The following is a 25,316-nucleotide window of genomic DNA, read 5'->3' as shown; positions in this document are numbered from 1 at the left end:
TATCAGTGAAAGTGGTATATGTACTCTCAAAACTAAATAGACTTGACCCTGGTGAATCCTTGTACTGATTTCTAATTTAACTGTCTTCATCAAATATTCTAAAAATAAATAACATTTTTACAGATGCTTAAGTGCCTTACAGACCAACTGTGCATGCAGTATCACATTTACTCATCACAATGAACTCCTGAAATAGGTCTCTTTGTACTTGAGATACATATTTATATGTAGATAAACTGAGGCTTACAGAGGTCAGGTGATTTGTTCAGTGTTATGTTGGAGTCCTGGAACATGATCCCCACATCCAGACATTCTGATGCCGAATCCTGAGCAATTTCCACTACACCGTTCACATTTTGGCATGTAAGCCCTGTGTGTATAGACACCTTCCCCCTTTTTACCCCGATGTAGCCCCAGCACCTAGGAACAGTGCCTGGCACGTAATGGACATGCAACAAATATTTGATTATAGGAATGAATGAATGTAATTCCTGCCATTATTAATCTTACCATCTAAGACACACTTAAAAGATAATACCTCATTCCTCCAACAAATATTTATTCAGTGCTTACTATGGACCAAGCCCTTCCTACAGTCAACAAAAGTAGAAAGTAAACCAGTTAATGATCAAAATGCCCTGTAAAGGAAGTTTATTAAGTTAGGCATTTTGATGTTTTCCCATTAGTGCTTCCTTGGGGGTGGGGGTGGCGGTAGGAGACAGAAGTGCAAGGATAACAAGAATCATGTCAGGAAGGGTTAATGCTGTGAAGCAAGGAGGGGTGAGCTGAGATTCTGGCTGAAGGAGAAGAGCTACGGGGACAAGGACAGGATGTTTGCAATTCTTACGCACATTCAATTCTGCATCAGACACGGAATGCAGTTTAAGTATTCTACTCAGTCTCTCGTGCCCACCTCTCTCCCTCTCTCTCTCTCTCTCTCTCTCTCTCTCTCACACACACACACACACACACACACACTGGCTTGTTTTACTTCTGAGGGCACTGAAGAATGAATGTTCAATCAAAAGCTTCAGTTTGAACCCCAAGCACGATTTTATTGAGTAGCTTGTCTTAGTCCTACACAATAGCCTTCATTCGCAAAATGCCTTTGTCATGTATTTGAAGGGAGTGCTGTTCCCTCTCTTCTCCTGCATTTAAGCTCCAGAGGCTTTATTTATATAGTACTTGTGAGAGGCTGCTTGGTGGAATGGAGAGAACAGTGAACTCGGAGTTGCTCTGACGTTGGACAAGTTCCTTACCCTCTCTGGGCCTCATTGCCCATATCTGTAGAAGAAGGAGCTCAGGAGCATTCTTTACTTACTTCCACTATATTAAGATGTTCTAGTAAAGGAATAACTATTGCATTTGTGCATTTGATGTAAAAAAAAAAAAAGACATCAAGTAAACACAAACAAGAAAACAAGAGAGGGAGAGTGGGAGAAGCAAGAACAACTGTCAAAAGTCACAGTTGTTTAACAGGAAATGTGTTCTGTGCAACTTTCCCATATCAAGCTAAATATGCAGAGAGTCTCATTTAAAAGATGCTATTCTTAGGCTCAGTGCACATAAATGTAAATAAGTACCAAAATCAAAACTTCAGTGCTAACCGCATAGTTGCAATACAAGTGAAATAAACCACACGTGAAAACCTTGCCTGTATGAGCAATCAATTTGAACTCTTTTCAGTTTCTTATTTGCAGCAGCCAAACTTTCACAAAATGCGACTATCTCCACTGTCTCTTCTTGGGGGTAAAGTCGATTCCTACATCGTTTGAGGAAGGACTGTGTCCCCCGTGGCTTGTTTGCTCCTGAAAGTGAAATGAACCCGAAATTACAGGAATCTCGGTTGTGCTACTTTTGATTGCACGGGAGCCCTAATTACACGACAGGTGACATTTCATATCAAGAATTTTAATCCTTTTGGCATCCAACTAAATCTGAGAAGGACTAGTTCAATCTCTCATTCATAGATGGGGAAACTAAGACCCAGGGTGATAAAATGACTTGGCTGAAGTGTTACCAGCTCCTTTCACTGGTAGCAAAGCCAGAGCTGTACGTTCCACACCTGCTTGGTAGCTTACTGCCCTTCCTACCATCACGGAGTTGAGCTCAGCGACTAGATCCTCACTGTCTGCCGCATACTACCCTCCCTATTGATATATTTGTTTAAATCTTTCCTTTTAAGTGCACGGTGTTTCTTTCATTCTACTTTCTCAGCCTTTTTCTTGCTGATCCCTTCCCACTTCCCAGTGTCTTGGTTTGCCGATCAAATGATCTCTTCCTGCCAGTTTTTGAACACTGGCAGAAGGAATTGGAAGCCCGATTCGCCACATCATAACGCTAATCACTTCCAGTTTCTCCACATTTCAGTTAGGGATCACAAATTACTCATGTACTGGTACCATAGATGCCCCGGCATTGGGAGACCAATGACCCAGCCCAAACACAGATAGTTACATGATAACAGCCCTTGCTGGCCATTGTGTACTGTTGATTTCATAAATGAAGTTAGATGAACTGAAGTTGCTGGGACCCTAAAGGAAGTCAAAACCAGTGCCCAGGATTTGGTGAACATGTTTGCTTCTCCTCTAAATCTCCTTTCTCAGACTGAAGGGCCTTCATCTCAGCATTTGTATGGTGGTAACGCTTACCAAATTGTTAGTTTTTTGGACTTCATCTGACTTCCTTATTTCTTCCTGGATTGTGGCTACCAGAACACAAGTTATTCTAGAGGTTCTACAGTGGATTTGTCTATTGCTAGGACCACATATTTTGTTTTGTTTCCAGCACTCCCTATGATACAGTGCCTAGCATTTTATGTGACTGTGGCTGTGGCTCATTGAGCTACTGTCTTCAGAAAACAATAGATCGGTTTCTTTCTTAGGGTAATTCTTAGTTCTGTATCTAAAGTCATTGATGAGGGGAGTCCTCTGGCCAGCTCAGTCGGTAGAGCATGATTTTTGATCTTTGGGTCATGAGTTCGAGCCCCATGTTGGGTATACAGCCTACTTTTAAAAAAAAATGGGTTATTGGTAGGCACTGCCATGTACTTGCACACATTAGAGCTCATCTACCCATTTGTTTTCCTATCTTAGCTAGGTTTTGACGTAGTTTAGCACTTCCAACTCAGCATTACAAACCAGGAGCTGCTTGTGTCTCTTGTGAATTCTTGTGACCTCTCAGAGGACTTCTACTACTAGCTTTGCTGGTGAACATTTCAAGTAAGAACATAGAATCTTGGGATTTGAAGAGGTCTTATAATATATCTAGTCTGTTGCCATTGTTATGAGGTCATATCTTTAGATACTTTAGTGGCAGAAAATTCATTACTTTCTAAAGGAGCTCCTTGTATTTTGGACAGCTCTAACTACTAGAGAATGTTAAGCTAAATATGCCTTCCACAGAAACTAAGAGCCCTCGTGGTCCTCCCTTGGGATCACAGAAAACATGTATCATCCCTCTTGTATAAGCAACTCTAAGGTCATGTATTTGGAGACAACTATGAAGTCCTGTCCATATCTTCTGCCTTTGCCATGTCATCCCTTTATTGAGTTCAGGATTCCTAACGCTCTTCGTGGTTGATGCTGCTCCATTTGCATACTTGTTCTTTTGTTCCTACTCTTTGCTTTACTCTTAAAGCTGGGACTCTAATTATATAAAAAACTAAACTGGTTTAAATAAAAATTTAAAAAAAACTATTGACTTAAAACATCTTATGGTGTAGAATCTCATCAGAAGCTTCCCATCCATTATTTTATTCATTCATTCATTCATTCATTCAGTATTTATTGTCAGTCATTGTACTTCATGATGGAAATGCAACACTGAAACGAAAGTGGATATGACCTCCAATAGATCATGGTTCAGAAAGGAGGAAGGGGCAAGAAAGAATTATAACAGAGGTGTGCTTGGAGCAGTGGTGACAAAAGAGGGGAATGACTGGGAATCAGGACAGTTTCACAGAGGATATGCTAAAACAGGATCTTAAAAGAAGAGTAGGAATTCACTGGGAGAAACAAGGGAAGGGTACTCCACAGAGGGAACAGCGTACACTAAACTGCGTGGATAGGAGACCCTGCCTTGGGGAACTGTAAGGAGTTTTGAGAGTCCTGAGAGGGAGCCTCAAGATCAGGAATAGAGAGATGAGGAACTCCACCTAAGCCTCAGGACTTTGCACATAGTAGGAATTCCCACCAAATCCAGCCAATACCCACCAAGTACAGAAACCATCGGCCGGTTAATATCCACCAGCCAAGGTAGGCAGAAGAGGCTGTTTTGACTCTTAACAGCCCAGGGGGCTAGTGGCAGTTGACAGATCAGATTTTGCATTTTTCAAAAGGGCCAGTGACTGTCTGCTTTTGAAGTACACGGCTGAGTGATCCACACAGCGACATCAGATAAGGAGAGGAAGCCCTTTAGGTGCTCCTCACGTGTGTTGCTCAAATTCCTCTCTACGTGTGGAGATGAAGAAGCTCTAAGATAGCACACCTCTACCCAGTCTGTGCTGTGCACTCTGTTCTGGTCCTCTCTGGGTTCCGTTCTCCCTCCATGCCCAAGCTCTATCAGCCTGCGGACTGCAGACAGGTGGGGTCTGACACTTCTCCTTTTGGGTGTGCCTCTCTTCCCCCACCCCCTAACCCGGCAGAGGCCCCAAACTGAGGGGTTGCGTATAGAGCCAAGTAGGGGTGTGTTCTTCGTTGAAGTGGAGTGAGGTGGCAAGGAAGACCCAGAGTAGGGGCGTCTGGGTGGCTCAGTTGGTTGAGTGTCTGCCTCCGACAGATCCTGGGGTCTTGGGCTCGAGCCCTGTATCGGGATCCCTGCTTAGCGGGGAGTCTGCTTCTGCCTCTCCCTCTGTCCCTCCACCTGCTTGTGCTTTGTTTCTCTCTTTCTCTCTCAAGTAAATAAATAAAATCTTAAAAAAAAAAAAAAAGAAGATCCAGAGAACCTGGGTATCGCATCTCTACTGACCCACTCAGTAGCTTCCAAAGCAACCCCAGGGAGCCCTGGGAATATCAAATATTCCATCCATCTTCCAGATTCTTGCTGAGACCTGCTGGAACTAAATACAACTGAACCTGAGGCTTACCCGATTGGGCCCCTGATGTCACCCAAAGGAGCAAAACCATATCATCTCACCTTTATGGTTCTGGTCTCCAGAGGCTGATTGTGATTTCAGAGAGTGGATTGTCTTAAAGATCTCAGATAATATCAGTTTAAATTTCTACAGATGTAACTACAATTGAAAACTAATGGCCAAACATGGATCTTTGTCGTGTTTAAATAGACATGTAGTATATGGGTGCTGTGAGGAATTCAAAGACAAATTAGAATGGCTATTGGCCTTTAGGAGCTTGGAATCTAGTTGGAGAAACAAAGCATAAGCAGATTGACACATTGTTGTTGTTGTTACTCTTTTGCTTTTTGTACTTATGATTTCTGCTGTTATCCACCTGCCCCCCACCCCCGTCCTTTGTATATATTTTCAGGCTGGTTCTCCTAAGTGGACAAAAGCAGACGTTTGCCTATCAGGAAATGGAAGACACTGAGGATTTTGTGGGTCAGGGGCCACATCCAGGTAATATCCCTACAACATCCCCTGATGGAGTAAATAGTTCCTATTTATCATTATATAATAGAGGGCTGATGGGTTGAGACTGTATTTAATTATAGTCAGTGTTCCTTCATCTGTATTCAAAAGCTGCTTTCTTATGACATGGTATAATAGTGAATGAATGTCAATTATTTCAACAATAGCTTAAAATAGAGCTATTCATAATGTAGTGGCCTGACCAACCAGGAATTATATTTGTATACCCAGGCTCCCCTTCCTTTTATTTTTTTAAAAAACTTCAAAAGATTTTATTTATTTAACAGAGAGAGAAAGAGAGAGATCGCAAGTAGGCAGGTGGCGGGAGTGGGGGGGGTGGGGAGATAAGCAGGCTCCCCGCTGAGCAGGGAGCCCAATGCCCGGCTCCATCCAAGGACCCCAGGATCATGACCTGAGCTGAAGGCAGAGGCTTAACCCACTGAGCCCCCCAGGCAACCCACTCCCCTCCCTTTTAAAAGGAGGTTCCAGAAAGCCATCTTGGATTTTCCGAGGGTAGTCTGTCTTGGAATGGGCAATATAAGGCCCCTGGAATCATATCATGTGGTTTTCTTAGAAGGGGAGTTATAGGGTGAATGCCTTTGGAGTCAGTGAGGGCGGCCTCCCTCCCTAGAAGGCTGATGTCGGCCCCGGAGCCAAGGAGGGAGCCTTCCCTAGGAGGATGCAGGAGAGTAATCCCTAGGTACAGAAAGCAGGGAGTATCACCTCCTTTGTGTTTTGAGAGGAAAAATTCCTCACTCACAGGGGATGAAATCCCTTAGGGGCCAAGGGTACGCAGTTTCTGAGTCAGTGGGGTGGTGGCTAGCATCCGAGGCATGGCTGGGCACGTAAATGGAAACAAAGATAACACTGGGGCTCCCTTGGTTGAGTTTAGCCCTGAGAGAGCTTGCTTGGAAGACCGGCCGCACTCACTCCGGGATTAACGAGCCAGTATCCTTTGTCTGGCTTTTAGGGACATTTCAAACGCGACACCTTGTGGTAGCAAGAAGCAACAGCAGTAGTAGACTAGCTTCGGATGCCCTCCCACTCCCACTGCTCTTTTTCTTGGGTGATTCCCTTTAAAATGCTGAAAAGGGGGAGGGAGTGCTTAAGCAGTTATAGGGAATGAGATGAGGTGTAGCCGGTTCAGACCAGATCATTCCAGTTACAATCTATATAGCAAGACTAACCTGAAATGGTCTAAATCCCAGATAGTATACTTTCTCAAGTGGCTTTTCTTTTCAGAAACTGAAGACAAAGTTTAAACCCTGCTGTTTCATCTGACTTCTTAGCCTTTGCTTTAGTTGAGAAATAAGCTCCTGATCTTTTATCACATTAATTGCCAGTGCTTATAAAATGGAAATAAAGGCCATGGATGCATGGACCCATCCCTTGTTTTATACCCGTGGCTAAGATACTATGTACCTATTGTTTGCAAAAAAGAGCTCCTGGGTTCCAAAGTCGAGATCAAAGCCCGACATCCTTCACTTTCCTCAGCAGGTTGTAGAAACTTCTTGGAATCCTGAGACACCCTTTATAACATGGACTAAAATATTCTTCGGCCTATCGCTGGCCTAGGGAGGCCTAAGTGGTAGATTCTTTTTTTTTCCCCTGCTTCTTCTCCAGTTCCAACCACTGAGCCAGCAGCTTGGTATTTAATTCTAGGCAGTCCTTCAACTAAGCCATGATGAATTCTTTGAGTTGAGCTCAATTAAAGAAGCTAAAATGTCTGAGGCAGAAGGGTCTGGAATACAAGCTCTTTCAACTCCCTGTCACTGTGGGAACATGAGGAGGCTCACAGTCGGGCTTTGGCAAACAGCACCCAACCTCACTGCAATACTTTCTGGGCTGTGAGCAGGCTCCAGGACATGGCAGGGTTTGTGCTGGAAGCCATAAGGCTGAACCAAGGGGGAAGGACAGCCAAACAATCTGGAACATCTGCTGTCTGGAGCCCAATGGTGGAGGCTAGGCCTTCTGCGCAGGCTGCCATCTTGGGTATCAGAGTGAAACTTCTCTGCGGTTCTTCAGGGAAGATGACTTCTCAATGTCATGCTCAGTTTTGGGGCCTCACACTCCTGGATGAGCTTGGAGTGCCATGACTCTTGGGAATCAACTTTAAGGGTTCATCTTGATGAAATTCTAGAATCTAGGTGAGGTTCAGTGGGGCGAGCTCCAGAGCCGATGGCTAAGAAAGAATTCTTAAGATGTCTCTGGTGTAAAAAGGTGGTTTATAAAGCACGGGTACAGGACCCGTGGGCAGGAAGAGCTGCTGCCCCAGGTTGCGAGGGATGGCAGGTTAGGTACCATGCGGTTGGGGGAAGGTGAGGGAAAGGGAGGTTTCAACGGAGATTTCATATGCTTAAGAGGGCCTACAAGGTACCAGAGGGCCTACAAGATACCAGAGGTCTTGCGGTTTGATCAAGGTTGTCTTTCCCTTTTAGCAAGCCATTAACATCAAGATAGTTGGGAGATTCCTAAAGAATGTCACATTTGTCCCACCCAGGAGTGGTGGGGGTGAGGGGGAGATTGCAAGGTGTCAGCCTTTTGCTTTGTCCTCAGCCAGTCTTCTGCTCCCTCATCACTCTCATGGCCATTTCCCAAGGCCTAAACTGATTCTAAGAACACTGGGTTAGGATCCTTGCCAATCACCTTGACTCCAAAGACCCACCTATGGCCTTTTTCTAACCAGGTGGAGACCACCAGTGGGTATTTTCTAAGACACATCCAAAGCACAATGTTTTGGTTGTACCCTTCTGAGAATTATGGATCCTACCAGCCCTTCACTTCATAACCAAGGGAAACCATTAAAGGGAATAAATCTCTGGAGTACTACAAAGATTTGCTGCTTGGGGATTTCTCTTCTTTTTTATGTAAGGAAGCAGCTGCTGATGCCTTTCAGTGAGGAAGGGGGAAAATTCTTTCAAATTTAACCTTGGAAGGGCATCCACTGATAGAACACCCTCCCATGCTCTTACACTGAGTATATTCTTGTCAGGCCTCTCATCTTACAGGTAGTCAGGGAGAAGTGATTTGCCCTTGTCATATGGTCCATTCTTTTTTCTGCATTCTGCTCCTGATCAGTTTCTTTCCCAGTCTGGAGAGACTTCTAGAGGCCTTCCTTCACCCCACACTTAGTTGCATCTTGGGCTTCTCTGTACACAGTTGGCGTTTAGTGAAGAATATCCAGCCATTTTGGTGGCTTGGGATTTCCAGACTTTTCATTTCATTTCAACACATGTCCTGGGGACATACGTTAGACTACATTTGCAGCTAGATGCGAAGTCCTATGACTCTGAGAAGTAAGAACCAGACTAGAATGGTCCAGCAGTGCCTATCTCTGATAGGAGTTTACAGGCATACAGAGGTGGCAAAATAATTCTTAGATTCTTTGGGTTTGTGTTCTGATAGAGGTCAGGCAAGTATACTGTGCCTAAGACCTCTAATTTTATATAACCTCTGTTTATCTCTAGTTGATGATGATGTATTTAAAGAACCAATGAAAAAAAGAAGACGTTCAGATAGAGACCAGCGGTTCCGCGCATTTCCCTCTGTGGAACAAAGTGCTCTTAAGGAATGTGAGTATTATAACCCTGCTGTGTGGCTTGTATTAATGTGGCTCTGTTCTTTTCCAAATGTGTGAAAATGCTCAAAGGAGGAGAATGTTCAGTTGGAAAGAAGGATGAAATATTTTCAAATGATCCTGATCCAGAAAAGGAGGCCTTGGGGCAGGGATCTATAATTTGACCATTCATCTCTATGAGTCTCTGGATAGGAGGGTTGTTGTCAAAATAACCTCTTCCTGATTTGGACAATGACTGTGAAAATGGTTGGTTTGGTGCCTTGGTGAGTGTTTCTATGATGCCCTGGCAATTTTTCTTTTTATGACCACAGGAGAGAAGAATCTACAAGGGCTATAGCCCACAGCAAAGATATGCTGACTTCTGTTACAAGGGGTTTCGGAGCAGACTGGGCCCTTGGGAGGCTCTCACAATCAATAATTACTATCTCCCATGAGCAATCATTGCTAGTGTCAGATAACTTGCTATCATATTTAATTGGCTTTTCATTTCACTTCATTTCTTTCTTTCCTTTCTGTGTGGTATTGAGCACATTCCTCTTCTGGAGATGTAGTACTTTATCTCTGCCAGGTATGTGTTGGCTAATACATCCCTGTTGATTCCAGATGAAAAATTAGAGTCACGGACCAGAAGGGTTTTGAGCAACACTTATCAGAAACTTATTCAGTCTGTTTTCCTGGATGACAGCATTCCTAATGGAGTCAAATATCTCATGTGAGTCTGATATCAGCTTCCCATCAAATCTTTCATCCATTCTTTCCTTAGGTGATCGTAAGTGCTTTTCTCCATCAATGAAAAGGAATTTTCAGTTAGAAACTAAGCAAAGAAGGCTGAACATTTATGTAGCTATGGGCTATTAATTATTATTGATTGATTGATTATTGCCATTCATTGTGTTGTCACACTTGCTAGGTAACCTGTTAAATACTTTACATATATCAAATTTCACTTACTTGTCCCAATACCCCTATAAAGTAGGAGCTATTTTTATCTTCCCAATTTTACTGAACTTGTGGCTTAGAGAGACCAAGACATGGACCAAGGTCATACTGTTGGTAAACGAAAGGGCCTGAATCCAACCCACGCTGTGTGAAACTCTAGCCTGTGGCCTCAACCACTGGACTGAGCTGACTTGAAGCACTTGATTGGTGCCCGGGCTGAATCTCTTACTCACAAGTCTCCAGGTTGCTCCCAGTAATACTATACCTCTGCCTAAAATTTATTTCTAGTATCAAGACTATGTAATTTCCATAGAACACAAACGAGGATGCTTTGCATCCAGGTCGGCATTACAGAGTTTGTATAGAATTATCACTACCATGTATTTTTGCATAATCTCCTTTGAGGCTCATGACGACTCTGTGTAGGAAATGGGGACTAATATTCCCTTCTGATCAAGAAAGCTGCAGAGATTCAAAAAAATGTATGATTTGCCTGGGATTGCAACTCAGTTCCTTCATGTTCTATTTTGGTATTCTTCCCACTATGCTTTGATGACCCTGACCATGTGTATTTAAAAATCAATTTAGAAACAGGCTTCTTGCCTTGATTGAAAAACCATCATTGGACCCAATCTACATTGGATTATTTGGAAGCACAGGGGCTGGGAAGAGCTCCTTGATCAATGCTATCATCCAGCAAGCAATGTTTCTACCAGTATCTGGAGAAAGTATATGTACGTCATGTATTGTACAAGTGAGCTCAGGCTGCTGTGAGCAGTATGAGGCCAAAATCCACCTTCTCTCTGACCAGGTAATTGTCCCCTTCCTCCCTTCCTCCCTTCCTTCCTCTTTCCCATCCCTGTTTTCCTTCCTTCCTTTTTCCCACCCCTGTTTTCCTCCCTCGCTCCCTCCTTTCTTTCCTCCTTCCCTCTCTTCTTTCCTTTTCTTTCTTTCCTTTTCCTTCTCTATTAGAGATTAATATAATATTCCTTGTAGATATAGTTCATGCCTTTGTCAAATGAAAAGAACATAGTACAGAATGAGAAAGTTCCGTAGAGCAAGATGGGGGTTCTAGCCTGCATCCTGTCACTGTTGTTATGGGGCTTTGGGCAAGCCATTTCCCTCCTTGGGCCCCTTTTTCCTGAATGACAAAACAAGGGGTTTGGATTAGATGATTCCTTGCTGGATTCCATGATGTTAGAGTTTCTGAATATGCAGCCCCTCCAGGAATGGACTCCCTTTTTCCTTGTTTTCCATGTCTGTGTCATGAGGGGCTTGGCCCTACTCTCCCTTGGCAGGAGTGGAAGGAGGAGCTGAAGAACTTGACTAAACTCCTGCACAGGACAGAGGAACCAGACAGAGAAGAGGCAGACATGTGGGACAGGGACGATGCTGTGGAGGAAGCCATCTGGAAACTACAGATGTTTTACGGAAATGGAGCGGAAAGAAAGAGCTATGAAGAGCTACTAAGGGCAAGGCCCAAAGGAAAGATTCCCACCTCCAGAATCATCACCCTCAAGGCAGAAGAGGTAGCCCTGAGATTTCTTTCTTCATTTTATCATGAGCCACAAGTTTAAGAATCAAATCCATTGAGGAAATTTGCTCACGGCATGGTGTTTTTGTTGGAAATGAGTTGATACCCGAATCAGAAGTATCCCTGCCCAAGTTCTTTTTCATTATTTATGGTTGTCAAATGAGAAATGTTAGTGTCTGACTGGGGGGTCTTTAGTGCCCAGGGAAGACTATTTACAGTTACTTGAGGATTAATTAAGGATGCTTGGGGCTACAAATGTCTAAAAACAAAACCATCTGATTTATAATGGCTTAAATGAATAGGGATTTATTCATTTTCTTATATAAGAAGCCTGGAAGCAGCTGGGTTTGTGGGTTGGTTCAGTGGCTCATCAATGTCAAGATCAACACCTCCCGGGCGCCCTTGGCCTGCTCTCAGACTTGTTGCTTCATACTCATAAGAGGCTACTGAAGTGCTAGACTTCACAGTTGGCTTCATAGAAGAAAGCAATGGATAAAAAGTTGGCACCAACATCTCCTCCTTCCTGGGAAAGTAAAAACTTTTCTCAGAAACATCCCCAGTAAACTTCTGGGTAGAATTTCCTGTTCAGAGGATTCAGTCACATGGCCTTTCTAGCTGAAAGGGAGTCTAAAGCGAGAAGCAAATATGTTGTGATTGGCTGAGGTCAATTTGAATCCACTGCCCAAACAAACAAACAAACACTATTCTGCTAGCATGGGTGAAGCACGGGATGGATATTGGATATGCAGCTAGTAGAACAATGCTCTCCTCACATCTATCATCAATATTCATTTCATTAAATTTAAATTTCATTTTAAAGTAAAGTAAAACACTTGTAGAACTAATGCATAATTTTATTACAATTATACATTTAAAACCTAGTGTTTCTTGTCTCTTAAGATTCGTGTTTAAAATATTGTTATTCTATATATAAATCTGACATTTTCTTGGTATGAAGTAAGAACAATTACTTAAACTTGTTCTAAATTTTAATATTCAGTTATCTCCCAAGGTTAACATAGCAAGTCCTCCTTAAGTAGCTAATGCTTACTTGTATAATTAATCGAGTTTCCTTAGACTTTCTGTGTTATGGTTCAGATTTAATATAGTCCATTCTCTCCAAAATTTTTAAATACTTGACCAGGCACATTTAGAGGTCAAATAAATGGAATCTTTCAAGGCACTTAGCTCTTGTAAATCTAGGAAATCAAACAAATCTAATAGCCACTTCTTATATTTAAATGGATATCACTCTTCAAAATAATTACACTCTTATTTTGTCTAAAACATAGACTGAGCATGTCCAAAGAAACACAATGATTACAAAACTGGTTACTTTATCGGCATACATACAACTTACACCAAGTAAGCTACACCAAGGTACCAATATAGTATCCATTTCTTCACTACCTTGTATTTAGAAACATTCCTTCCTGGTGTTACAGATTTACCCCTTGAAACTAGGAGTTGAAATACCACAGTTACATCTCAGTGAATGAGGGCACAGATTCAAAGTCTGAGTCCAGGATTCTAGACTGGACTGAGGAAAACTGAGCTTGCCCTCCAGAATAGTTTGTCCTGAGCCAGTTTATTGGGTTGAGCCACCTTCTTATACAAAGGGACTTTTCAAGGACGTGCTTTTTCTTTCACACTGCCTTTAGGGTATCTGCTTTATTTATTCTTTTAAAGATTTATTTATTTACTTCAGAGAGAGAGAGAGAGAGAGAAAAAGAGAGAGCATGAGTGGAAGGGGCAGAAGGAGAGAGAGACAATCCCAAGCAGACTCTGCACTGAGTAGGGAGCCCAACATAGGGCTCGATCTCATGACCATGAGGTCACGACCTGAACTGAAACCAAGAGTCAGACGCCCAGCCAGCTGCACCACCTAGACACCCCCAGTATCTGTTTTATTTTTAAGTTAAATATCTTTAAGAACTTTCATCATCTTTTCTTTCACATTTTCCTGTTAATTTGATTAGAATTGATGAATTCTAATTTATCAGAGGTGACTCCCTACCCAGATTGCAACAAATCCCCTGATTTTATTTCAACTCTCTTAAGAATTTCTGTTCTTATCTTTCTTTCAGGACTATTCTATAGATATTTATTAACAATGACCACCAAAGGGGCGCCTGGGTGGCTCAGTTGGTTAAGCGTCCAACTCTTGATTTTGTCTCAGGTCATGATCTTAGTGTCATGGGATCAATCCCCATGCTCAGCAGGGGATCTGCTGGAGATTCTCTCTCTCTCTCTCCCTCTCCCTCTCCCTCTGCCCTTCTCCCCTGCACCCCGAGTGCACTCTCTCTCTCAAATAAATAAATAAATCTTTTTAAAAAACGACCATCATATATCCCAAATCATCTGTCTTTTGAAGTAGTATCCTGGTAGAGATTTGCTGCCACACATGATTGTTGGCATGAATGTGTCCCATGCTAGGACAATGGGCTGAGAACAAGTCCCCATCACCCCCCATCATTAAAACATTCTGGAAATGCCTACACATCAATATTTTTTTTGTATTTGGAAGAGAAATTTTAAAAACCTTTTTAAAGATCAATTTCAGACTAATTTTCAATTTGGAAAATATGGTCACCATGTCACCATCAATTTTCTGAAGTCAGGGCTTTCTGGTAATCCAAATGTTTGCATCAGCCATGGGGGAAGAATGCCCTCTCTTCAAAATGTAGACAATTGCATATTAATAATGTTAATATTAGAATTGAAATGGAATTTAGAGGTTGAATTCATTATCCAGTGAAGCTATAACTTTGCTGAAGCCCCATTCTAACTGGTTCTGGTTTTTTTCAACGTACATTTAAGGAGCTTGCACTTTCTGATCTCCAGGGTCCTTTCTGGCTCTCAGAGCATAGGGCCTTTGCAGGTGGGATCACAGGCCTCCCAGAGCCTGTTGCCCAGTGCTGTTTCCTACCATTACTCAGTGTACCTTCACTGAACCCAAATCACAGCTGATCCGGGATCAAGGAACTGGGAGAACATCTGGTATGTGTGACTTTGTCCTTCTTCCTCAGGCAGGAGAGCTGTCTGTCAAGCTGGACCCCTACATCCGGACTCAGAGGAGAGACTTGGATGGAGAGTCAGCTGAGACACAAATTTGGCCCTTGATCAAACACGTGGAAGTGACTCTTCCCAAATCAGAGCTGATTCCAGAAGGCGTTGTGCTGGTGGACATCCCAGGCACAGGCGACTTCAACAGCAAGAGGGATGAAATGTGGAAAAAGGTGATTGTCTTTCCTGTGACTTCATTCCCTCCTCCCTCAACTACTCCACCCTTTCTAAAGCAACAAAGAATGCTCTGCTTCAGCTGCTGGGGTTGTAGGAGCTCAGGGGCTTAGATTCTTCTACTTGCTAGGTCTACCCAGGTCACTGGCAGGAGAGGGGTGGCCAGAGAAACTAGGGAGGGAGGAATCGTGAGGCAGGCCTGGAAGCTAGAACAAGAGTAGGAAGAACAGGGGAAAGGTCAGCAACCAAGTAGTACGGTCTAGGAGTAAGCAGAGGAAATGCAGACAGAGGGGGAGAGGGAGGCCAAGGGGTGGGTACAGAGTGGAGAAGCTGAGAGCCAAGCACCAAGGAACCAGGAGGCCACTAAGGTGTTTAGCTGTAAGGCACAGAGGCCCAATAAAGCAATCCCAAACCAAGATGGGTTAATCGAAAGAGTATCTGAGCATCTCCTGAGACAGCCAGGCCTCAGGACCTCCTATCAGGACAGAAGCTGTCATTGTCTCTCTCACCCTCTGCCTGGCTCTTGGGACTATTTCTCTTTGAGCATCTCTTTGCCAAGTCCTGCTTTTCACTTAGCTTTCTCTATTTAGCCCTTAGGTTCCACGTCGTGGAGAATGACCCCCCACCCCCATCTCTAATGACACTCTAGTTCATACGCCTATGACTGTTTGACTTCAGTCTCTGTGTGTTTTAGTTCAAATTCCTAAGAAGGAAAATGGGATCAAGTACTCCCCAGCTAATGCTTAACCCTCTCTGGCATAAGCATCTATCCTTAGTGCAATCAGCTGTGGCTGAAGTGGTGGTTGAAAGTCTGTCCTTTCAGCCAAAATCTTGGGTAGGGTTTCAAATCTCAGCAAATGAAGTCAGAGCTCATGGGGCACCCCCAGATATGTCTACAGCCAGAGAGTTAAGCATTGGGGTGGTTAGATCTGTACCTAATGATTAGAGGTTGAAACATCTTTTAAGAATTTATCTCTTTGTTCATTTGCTTTTCATTCATCAAACACATATAATATGTAAGACAATGTACTGAGGATGCAAAGATTATAGCTAATAATAATAATAATGATAGCCGACATTTACCAAGCATATATTTTATACTAGGTACTGATCTCAGTGAAGGAAGTTGCCCATTATCATCCTGGGGATTTTAACCCAGGCAGGATGGCTCAAAAGCCTCTCTGCTCTTCAACCCTATAAACCTATGTGGTAAAACAAAGCGAAATTAAAAGATGCAGAGCGTGGTCTTTAATGTTAAGAATTGCGCGGATGCATGTGCGCACAGGTGTGTGTAATGTTTGTAAATGAACAGCAAAAGTAGATTCTTGCCTTTTGGAAGGATACACACCCAACCGTTAACAAGAGTTTCTGTGTTTACTACCACTCTTTACTACACACACCTGTGTATTGTTTGTATATTTTGCATGAACATGTAATCCCTACATAACTAAAAAGCTGAAAGCAAAATAAACCAATGTTGAACGAGAAGCAGAGCCTTCCTACAAGGCGCTTAGGGTCTAACAGGAGAGAAGACACCTACAGATGACTAAATCCTTGGCAGATTGTAAGACACGAGAAGTCTGAGGTGCTATCAACACTCAAAAATAGAAATTACCTTCAACAAGAGACCTCATTCCTTCAGCAAACACCCACTGAGCCTCTCCTCAATTTTGCATTAGGTTTTGGATGGGTGGAAACAAAGTCCTTGCCCTTGGCAGTCTTGTAGTCTGGGAGAGAATCTAATTAGTTATATTACTTAACAAACCAGGTTACTTAACAATGAGAGTGCATTCTTTTTGCATGTGAAGATAGCTTCAGAGAGGGTGCTTAAGCCCAGTTGTCACCAGAGAAGATTGTTGAGAATGGGACCCCTGAGCACTATTGTAGGTCAGACAGCAGCAAAGACCTAGAGAAACAAAGGAGCCAAGTGTTGGGGGAAGGATGAGTCTTTTGGGGTGGCTGGAGGAAAGGATTGTGGAGTGTAGAGGAGAGGGTTACAGAAGGCAAGCCCAGAAAACTTGGGAGTTGGGCTTAAACACTACCCTTCCTGGGGAAGCTCGAAGGACAAGAGGTACTGGGGTATGTGATAGAGAGAGAAAGGGTGTCTTCAGGCGAGGAGCTCAGAAGCATGGGGTGGGAACATGGAGATGAGGCATAGGACTGGAGCTGGAAGGGGACTGGGCATGAGGGCTGGGATTAGTGAGTCATGATCAGTCCTACACTGTAGAAGGATCCATAAAGAACCATCGATTCTCTGCTATATGCAAACTTTAAATTCTGTGGATTTGTGCTAAATGAATGACTGTGGGTCAGGGGAGCTTTGAGACTAGTTTGCAGTCAAGATCGGGATGACAGGAAGACAGCTGACAGATAATCAGCCTGATTTTATGGATGAGGAAATGAAGGCTCAGAGAGGGGAAGTAATTTTCCCAAGACCACACAGCTATTGAATGGCAGAATTTGAACCCGAGAGCAGGTCCCCACCTTCCCAGCTGAGGCTCTCTCTCTCTCTCCCACAGGACCTCCCGCAACAGTTCTTTAAGATACAGGCAGTCTGAACGTCCTTCCCCTTGGTGGTCTGCTCAGGTCCTGACCTGAGGGCCTTTGTTTCTTGAGGTTCTTGTCACTCTTGGAGTGAAATAGCCAGCCTTGGCTAGTTGCAGGATAGGCCTGGGAGCAGCAGCGTAGGGAGGCAGCCAGCCTCTCTCCCTGGAGGGAGCCATGGCTGCTGCCAGTTGCGATATGCTGGGCAGCCTATCAAAGACCGCTCAGAATAGAGGAGCCGGCAGATCTGGCCCAGATCAGCCTCTCTGAGGAGGTCAGGCTACAGTGAAGGGATGGTTCCCGGCCTGTTCTGCTTGGCCTCAGCTCCCCTGCATGCCTGTGGTTTTGTGAGACTCTCTCACGTGGAGTGACTAAAGACTCCCCACTTTTTAGGGAGAACAGAGCACAATGCCCCCTCCCTCTTCCCTCTAGCTTCCCGCCTTGCTGTCCCTAAGCTAAGACTATTATGAGTTCATGTGTCTCTGTCTGCCGCCTTGAAGTCATGACACCTTCAGCCTGTCGCCTGAGCTCTCTGAGGCCCCATTCTCCTTATGGGAGGGAGTGTTGGGCTGGTATGGATATCACCCTACTGATTCCTAAATTTAGTTGCTCTAGGTAGTCTTTTTCGTTCTTCTGAGCCTCTAACTTGACCAAGTCCTGGCAGTCAGAGCCTTGTGTAGGGCCAGAAATTTGCAGTTCTCTTATGTTAATAAACATTTAGGAAGCATCTGTAGTTTCCCAGGACCATGGGAATACAAAGGTGAAAGAGGCCTTGCCCTGGGGAAGCTGGTAGCCTGCTATCCTGCGATCTTCCACAACCTGACTGAAGATCTAGATGCTTCCCTAGATAGATTACAGTTTTGGAAATGGAGGGAGCCAGTTGTTTTTATTTTCCTGCCTCAATGGGAGTCCATCCATAAGGAGGAGGCTCAGGGCCCATAGTTGTATGGCCTTCAAACTGATCTTTAGCCTCCTGATCTTTTACCTCTGTAAAACAGTGACGTTTGTCTAACTCTGGAGATAGACAGTTTAAAAATAATGATCCACAAAGCCAAGAGGTGCATGGACAGAGGGTTGAGGATGCTGAGGAGGTGGGGGGCTCCAAACCCTCCATCTCCAATTCAATTAAAGCAGTTCAATTTTAAAAAATCTTTTGGAAATTGTCCTAAGATTTCAATTGAAAAAGGTTCCACTGGTAAAAACAAACTCAAAACCCAAGATTTCTCAGCCTCAGCACTGTTGACATTTTGGGGGGCTGCTCACCTGGGCACTGGCGAATGTTTTAACAGCATTCCTGTCCTCCACCCCCGCCCACTAGCTTACCCCAAGTCATAACAATTAAAAATGTCTCCAGGGGCTCCTTGCCCCCACGTGGTGGCAGTGTGCTGCATACGCAGGGGCAGTCAAACATGGAACTGATGCCTTGTGCTGATAACTTTGAGGTCGATGCGTGACCAGTAACTAGTTCTGGAAAAACAATAATTTTCCCTAGGAGACAACTGAGGTAAAGCAAGCCAGTGATGGATCTGGGGCTGGAGGTCTGATTTCTTGAATTCTATCAATCAGTAATGCTACAAATAGCTATGAAGCCTCCAGGAGGGGTCAATTGCTGTGCCAAAGGGTGATGTGAATTCCAAGCTGCAAAGTGCTACTTCTTCCCTTCAAGTACCTCACAGTCTAGGGGTGGTGTGGGGTTAGGTGGGGTGAAGCGGTACAGAGAGCCCAGCCTATGCACTAAGTCTGAGAGATACCATAACAGGTAAGTCCAGGTGCTGGAGGATGCAGAGGAGGGGTGGTCAATCCAAAGGGCGAATGGGGGTCAAGCAGAGGTCATAGCAAGTGTAAAGGTCCTGAGGGATGAAAGACCAAGTTACATCTGAGAAAATTCAAGAAGCTCAGCCTGGCTGGTACATGGAGAATGTGGTGGGGAGAGCTGAGAGGCAGGACTGGAAGAGAGATGGGACAGAGCGTCATAAATGGGCAGAGGACATAAATGATACATTAAGGGCTCATGTCCTCTACAACTGAGATGCCACTTACGTTCTTAAAACTATGGTGGTTCTGTTTCACAGACCATTGATAAATGCTCAGTGATCTGGGTGATCAGTGACATCGAAAGAGTTTCTGGAGGGAGAGCCCATGAAGACCTGCTGAACGAGAGCATCAAAGCCTGCCAAAGGGGCTTCTGCAGGGACGTGGCACTGGTGGTCACCAAGACCGACAAACTCCACCTGCCGGAATATCTGAGGTACAGGGCTGGGCTCGAGGGCCTGTGGGCTTTCCTCTATGGGTCCCAGCTGCCGCAATGACAGAGCTTTGACCCCTGGGCATTTCAGACCCAGGGAAGCAACTGCTGGGGATGAAAGAGAAGTCTGGGGAACCTCCGAGGACATTAGGACCCTTGGGGCTTTAGGTAGATTGCCTTGGGAATCTGAACACTGTGGGCCCTCTAACAGAATAGCTGCTCAATACCCAGTAGGCTGTCCCCATGTAGGGTGCCACTCGTGTGTAGGAGATGCAAAGAGCACCTCTCAGACTTGTGCTGGCACCCCACAGATATGGGACATGGAGACGCCCCCACAGCTGGTAGGCAGTGTCTAGAGTGCTATCTGACATTGCACAACCTTAAAGTGTCAGATTCTGTTTCAGGCTTTAAACCCCTATGGAACAAGGTTCTCGATGTTTCAGAGCTTTGGCCAAAAGTAACAGCATTCTGACTAAATTTTAGTGGAAGGTAAGCATTTTAGAGTTTAATAGATGTTAAAGAGTGCCCATTTCTACATGGATCTCTGTAAGTCTGTAACCAAGAGAGCCATAACTTACCTTCTCAACTGGCATGCTTTGAAAGTGGAAAGGGGGTGTTCTTAACCCTTACAGCAAGTATCAACCTGTCCTGGGTACACGGGCCTGTGGTCACCAGATAGAATGTTGTTAATGCTTCCTTGCTCTAATAAGAGCATCCTTACCGATCACCTGTCATCTCTGCCCTTCCCCCACCCCCACTGAAATTTGCACCCGTGTCTCCAGAAATTCACGAAGCAGAGACACCGTCTCGGGTAAAGAAAAAGGCTAAGGATGTTTCCCCGGCTTCTTGCTTTCATGGGTTAGGTTGGAACTTCAGCTTCAAATTTTTTTTTTTTTTTTTTTGGCCTGCAGGCTCCTTTCACCCCGCCCCCTGCCCCAGAATAGTATCTCCAGTGCTCCCTTCCAGTGCCAACTCTGCAACTGAACATTATTCCATCAGATTTATGAACCCCTTATTGAACACTGTGGTAGGGGCTGCACATTCAGAAGGGCACAGAACCTAGTCACCAAGTCTGCTGTCTTACAAGAAGGTTAAAGCTTATAAGAGAGGGACAAGCAAAGTGTTATGGGGACCCAGAGAGAGGGGACTGCATTTTGATTGGGCCGGGGGATGGGGCCACAGAAAATTCCAGCACCAACAAAACAATGAGAAATAAAGACACTTGTTTCAAGTGGACACTGGAGGTAGATCAGAAGAGAGGACATTTGGACCAAAGAAAGCTTATGTGAAGGAATTAAGGCACAACTGTATATACTACTTTCAGGGAAAGTTGAAAGACTGCTGTGACACACAAAACGAGTTAAGTAATTGTTACAATTTTCGTTTCAGGGAAAGAAAAGTGGGAAATGTAAGTACGGACTAGTTATTTCTATTTTTTAAGCTCCATTGGTATACAATTGATACACAAATAATTGCACGCATTTCATATAACAACTTAATGAGTCTGGACATATGCAAGAACTCGTTATTTTTAATAATACTTTTCATGATTAATACTATAAAATTCAAAGCCATACACATTTGTCTGGGCCAAATGAAGTTATGCCAGAAATAACTGTGTAGCTTATCACCGTATCACTCTCGATAACCTTGGACTCTTAGTCATGCTTTCATTTCTTTTCCCAAACTAGCGAGCTATTTTGAGTCAGCGGGAGGCTGTTTTAGAAAGAAATGAAATGATAAAACTACAAAGGAATAGAATTCTCAAGGAAAAGCTCAAGGTGAGTTAACAGATTTCCAAATGTGTTTTTTTGCTTTTCAACCACTCATCTGTTTTCAGAAACAGATGTCTACTGGGTCTTGTGTAGTTGCCACATCAAAAGCTTTGGAACAAACAGTTTGGAGTCAACTTAGTCCTCCTGGTTGATAACTTTGTGACTTTTGGCAAATTACTTCTCCCTGAGCCTCCACTTTCTCATCTGTAAAATGGGGAGATGATAACATCTACCTCCCGTGGTTGCTGGAAGGATGGGATGAGCATACGGTCCACTGAGAGAGAGATACCCACAGGTGATATCAGAGATCATCACACTGTTTGAGGATGATTCGAGGGAGGAATGCATAGGGTGCCACGGGGACACACGATCTTCTCCAGATCTCACTAGCAGGCAGAGAGACGGTGTTGCAGAGAGGTGCAGGGAAAACTCCTCATGCCCTTGGGCAGAATTATAAAGAACCAGTAGTCTTTAGTAAGGTAAGGATGTGAGAGAAAGGGCCTTCTGCAGAAGCATTGGGAGATAAGGCTGGAGCTATTTTTTTATTTTTTAGAGAGAGAGAGAGCTGGAGTAAGGGGTTGAGCAGATGGAGGACAGAAAGGGCAGAAGGAGAGAGAGAATAGCTTAAGCTGTTTCTGTGCCCAGAGCAAAGCCCGACACGGGACTCGATCTCATGACCCTGAGATCATGACTTGAGCTGAAATCAAGAGTCAGATGCTTGACTGACTGAGCCCCCCCCCAGATGCCTCCCTAAGCTTGAGAAATTGTTCTGTGGGAATCTCTGTATTTTCTCAAATTATTTTTTGTTATTCTGCCACTAAAATAAATTACAGACATAAATCTCCTTACTATAATTGTCTTATACAATGATAAAACTAAAACCGATTTTAAGATAAACTATAAACAAAACATAGTAGTGGTATATTGGGGTCAGCATAATGGGGTAGATGTCTTGGTTTTGCTGAAACTAAATCTTTGGCGCTGGGTAATGGTAAAAACATATGGCCCGATGTCCAGTTCTATATTTAATTGCATTCTGCAGTTTGAATTCAATTACATTGATGCAGAAAACGTCTGATGTACAAAGTGGAATTGAAATTTTCAAAACTTTTGTCTCTAATTCAGAATAATCAGACCTTGTACTTAAGCCAAAATCTTTGACCAACCAATTCTTAAATGCTGCTTTTAATGAGGCAATAAGTGAGCAAAGCTGTTCCTATTCTCTTCAGCTTTCTTGCTGGCATTCAAGAAATATGCATTTAACGAGTACCTCATCATTTTATTTCTGGAAACAAAAACACAAAGTACTTCAATACGCAATTCACAACTACATTTATTGCCAATAAATGTGGCGCGTTGGTGCATATGAGATAGGGTCTGGACAACAGTGAGTCAGCTTGCCGGGTGACTAGGGTTCTATCATACAAGTCCTTTTGAGGTCTGCACACCTACACCTCTGAGGGCCAGGTGATACCTTAATTCTCTGACCACTTGACTTCAGCTGAATTATTGTGAACCCTTCCCTTGTACTGCATGCCTTCATTGGAGCAAATTGAATCTTAATCATAGAAAATATGAGGCAGAAGTTGATTATAAAGCAATCATTCCTATAGATGTCTATGCTGATTTTTTATTATAAAAATAAAAATTAGGAAAACATATTGTAAGAAAAATGACAGACCCCTGAGGCTCCATTTGTAGAGTGTAGTCTGGAAATACTATGTATTTTAGAAAGATCATTTTCTCAGCGTTAAGGAGAATGGAGGGGGGGGGGCAAGTGAAGACCAGATGCCGAGAGAGACCTGTTGGGGAGCCTTTTCCTGTAATCCCGCTGGAAGAGCTAAGAGCTTGAACAAGGCAGTCACTACAGGACTAGAGGAGAGGAAAGACCTTCGAGAGATGTTAGGGAGCTTACACCCCCAAGTCTGGATGACTAATTTTATGTGGCCGGTGAAAGAGAGCTGGGTGTTTCCATTCTCAGGTGCGTCCTTGGAGCTAGGTATGACACAGCTTTAGGGTACCTGGAATGAAAACCATCCCACTCCTCCTGTGTGTCTCTCCTTTCCTCTCACGCTATTAACACACTCACGACACTTCTTTTTTTCAGTTGAAGTACAGTCAACGCACAATATTATATTAGTTTCTGGGGTACAACATAGTGATTTGACAGTTCTATACATCACAAAAACATCACCACCAAGTAAGGCTAGTTACCATCTGTCCCCATGTTGTTACAGTGTTAGTGACTTTAGTCCCTATGCCGTACTTCACATCCCCATGACTTACTTAGTTTGTAGCTGGAATTTTGTACCTCTTAATTCCCTTCACCTGTTTTGCCCATCCATCCATCCCCCCTCCCCTCCCGCAACCACATGTCTGTTCTCCAAATTTGTGAATCTGTTTCCATTTTGTTTTGTTTGTTCATTTGTTTTGTTTCTTATATTCCTTATAAGTGAAATAATATGGTATTTGTCTTCCTCCATCTGACTTGTTTCTCTTAGTGTAACTTCCTGTAGGTCCATCCGTGTTGTTGCAAGTGGCAAGATTCCATTCATTTTTAGAGCTGAGTAGTATGCCACTGTATGTGTCTATAACATATCTTCCCTATCCATTCATCCATCAATGGACACTTAGGTCACTTCCATATCTTGGCTACTACAAATAATGTTGCAGTGAGCAGGAGGGTGCATAGATCTTTTCAGATCAGTGTTTTCATTTTCTTCAAATAAGTAGCCAGAAGGGGAATTGCTGGATCATATGGTATTTCTATTTTTAATTTTTTTCAGGAACCTCCATGCTTATTTCCACAGAGACTGCACCTATTTACAATCCCATCAACAGTGCATGAGGGTTCCTTTTCCACCACAGCCTCACTAACACTTATTATTTCTTATCTTTTTGATACTAGACCCTCTGACTGGTGTAAGATGATATCTTGCCGTTGTAAGTAGCATTTTCATGGTGACTAGTGATGTTGAGCATTTCTCATTTGTCCGTTGACCATCTATATGTCTTCTTTGGAAAAATGTCTGTGCGGTTCCCCTACCCATCTTTTTGTTTTCCTCTACCCATTTTTAATTGGATTATTTGGTTTTTTGGTGTATTCTCCCATGAATTCTTTATATATTTTGAATATTAACCTCTTATCCCATGTAGGATTTGCAAATATGTTCTTCCATTCAGTAGGTTGCCTTTTTGTTTGGTTGACTGTTTCTTTCTCTGGCCAAAAGCTCTTTAGTTTGATGTAGTCCCAATTGTATATTTTTGCTTCTGTTGTCTTTGCCTGAGGAAAGAGATCCAAATAAATACAATGTCCAAATGTTTACTGCCTAACTGTTCTTTTAGGAGTTTTATGATTTCAGGCCTTACATTTAGGTCTTTAATCCATTTTGAGCTTATTTTTGTATATGGTTTAAGAAAGTAGTCAAGTTTCATTCTTTTGCATGTATCTGATCAGCTTTCCCAACACCATTTATTGAAGAGACTGTGTTTTCCCCATTGTATATTCTTGCCTCTTTTATGGTAGTTTAACTGACCATACAAGCATGGGTTTATTTCTGGGTCGTCTTTTCTCTTCCATTATCTATGTATTGGTTTTTGTGCCAGTATCATACTGTTTTGATGACTATGGTTTTGTAGTATGGTTTGAAATCTGGACTCGTGACCCATGTAGCTGTTTTTCTTTCTCAACATTGCTTTGGCTATTTGGGCTCTTCTGTGGTTTCATACAAATTTTAGTATTATTGGTTTTAGTTCTATGAAAAATGCTTTTGGTATTTTGATAGGGATTGCCTTGAATTTGTAGATTGCTTTGGGCAGGATGCACATTTTAATGATATTAATTCTTCCAGTCCGTGCTAACACAGTTAACAACA

The 25,316-nt window shown here is 43.3% G+C and overlaps 1 protein-coding gene across 6 annotated transcripts in view; it reads left to right on the top strand.

Annotated features, from left to right (window-relative positions):
* NUGGC (nuclear GTPase, germinal center associated) overlaps positions 1–25,316 on the top strand; it is a 52,563-nt gene that overhangs the window by 1,897 nt on the left and 25,350 nt on the right. For 4 of the 6 annotated variants that reach the window (XM_032855688.1, XM_032855685.1, XM_032855689.1 and 1 more), the window contains exons 2-10: positions 5,487–5,575; positions 9,055–9,159; positions 9,768–9,876; positions 10,692–10,914; positions 11,402–11,632; positions 14,667–14,876; positions 19,494–19,669; positions 21,056–21,074; positions 21,358–21,447. In XM_032855688.1, coding sequence (XP_032711579.1) covers positions 5,533–5,575; positions 9,055–9,159; positions 9,768–9,876; positions 10,692–10,914; positions 11,402–11,632; positions 14,667–14,876; positions 19,494–19,669; positions 21,056–21,074; positions 21,358–21,447 — 1,206 coding nt within the window. In that variant the 5' untranslated portion in view covers positions 5,487–5,532. Of the gene's footprint in view, positions 1–4,931; positions 4,950–5,486; positions 5,576–9,054; positions 9,160–9,767; positions 9,877–10,691; positions 10,915–11,401; positions 11,633–14,666; positions 14,877–19,493; positions 19,670–21,055; positions 21,075–21,357; positions 21,448–25,316 lie in introns of those variants that run through there. The other 2 variants (XM_032855686.1, XM_032855687.1) reach the window with 2 other exon arrangements.

Source organism: Lontra canadensis, unplaced genomic scaffold (genome assembly GCF_010015895.1).
Source record: "Lontra canadensis isolate GAN:19392208 unplaced genomic scaffold, GSC_riverotter_1.0 scaffold10, whole genome shotgun sequence".
Lineage (NCBI taxonomy): Eukaryota > Metazoa > Chordata > Mammalia > Carnivora > Mustelidae > Lontra > Lontra canadensis.
Note: the sequence above shows the minus strand (reverse complement) of the source record. Positions and strands in the feature narration are given on the sequence as shown.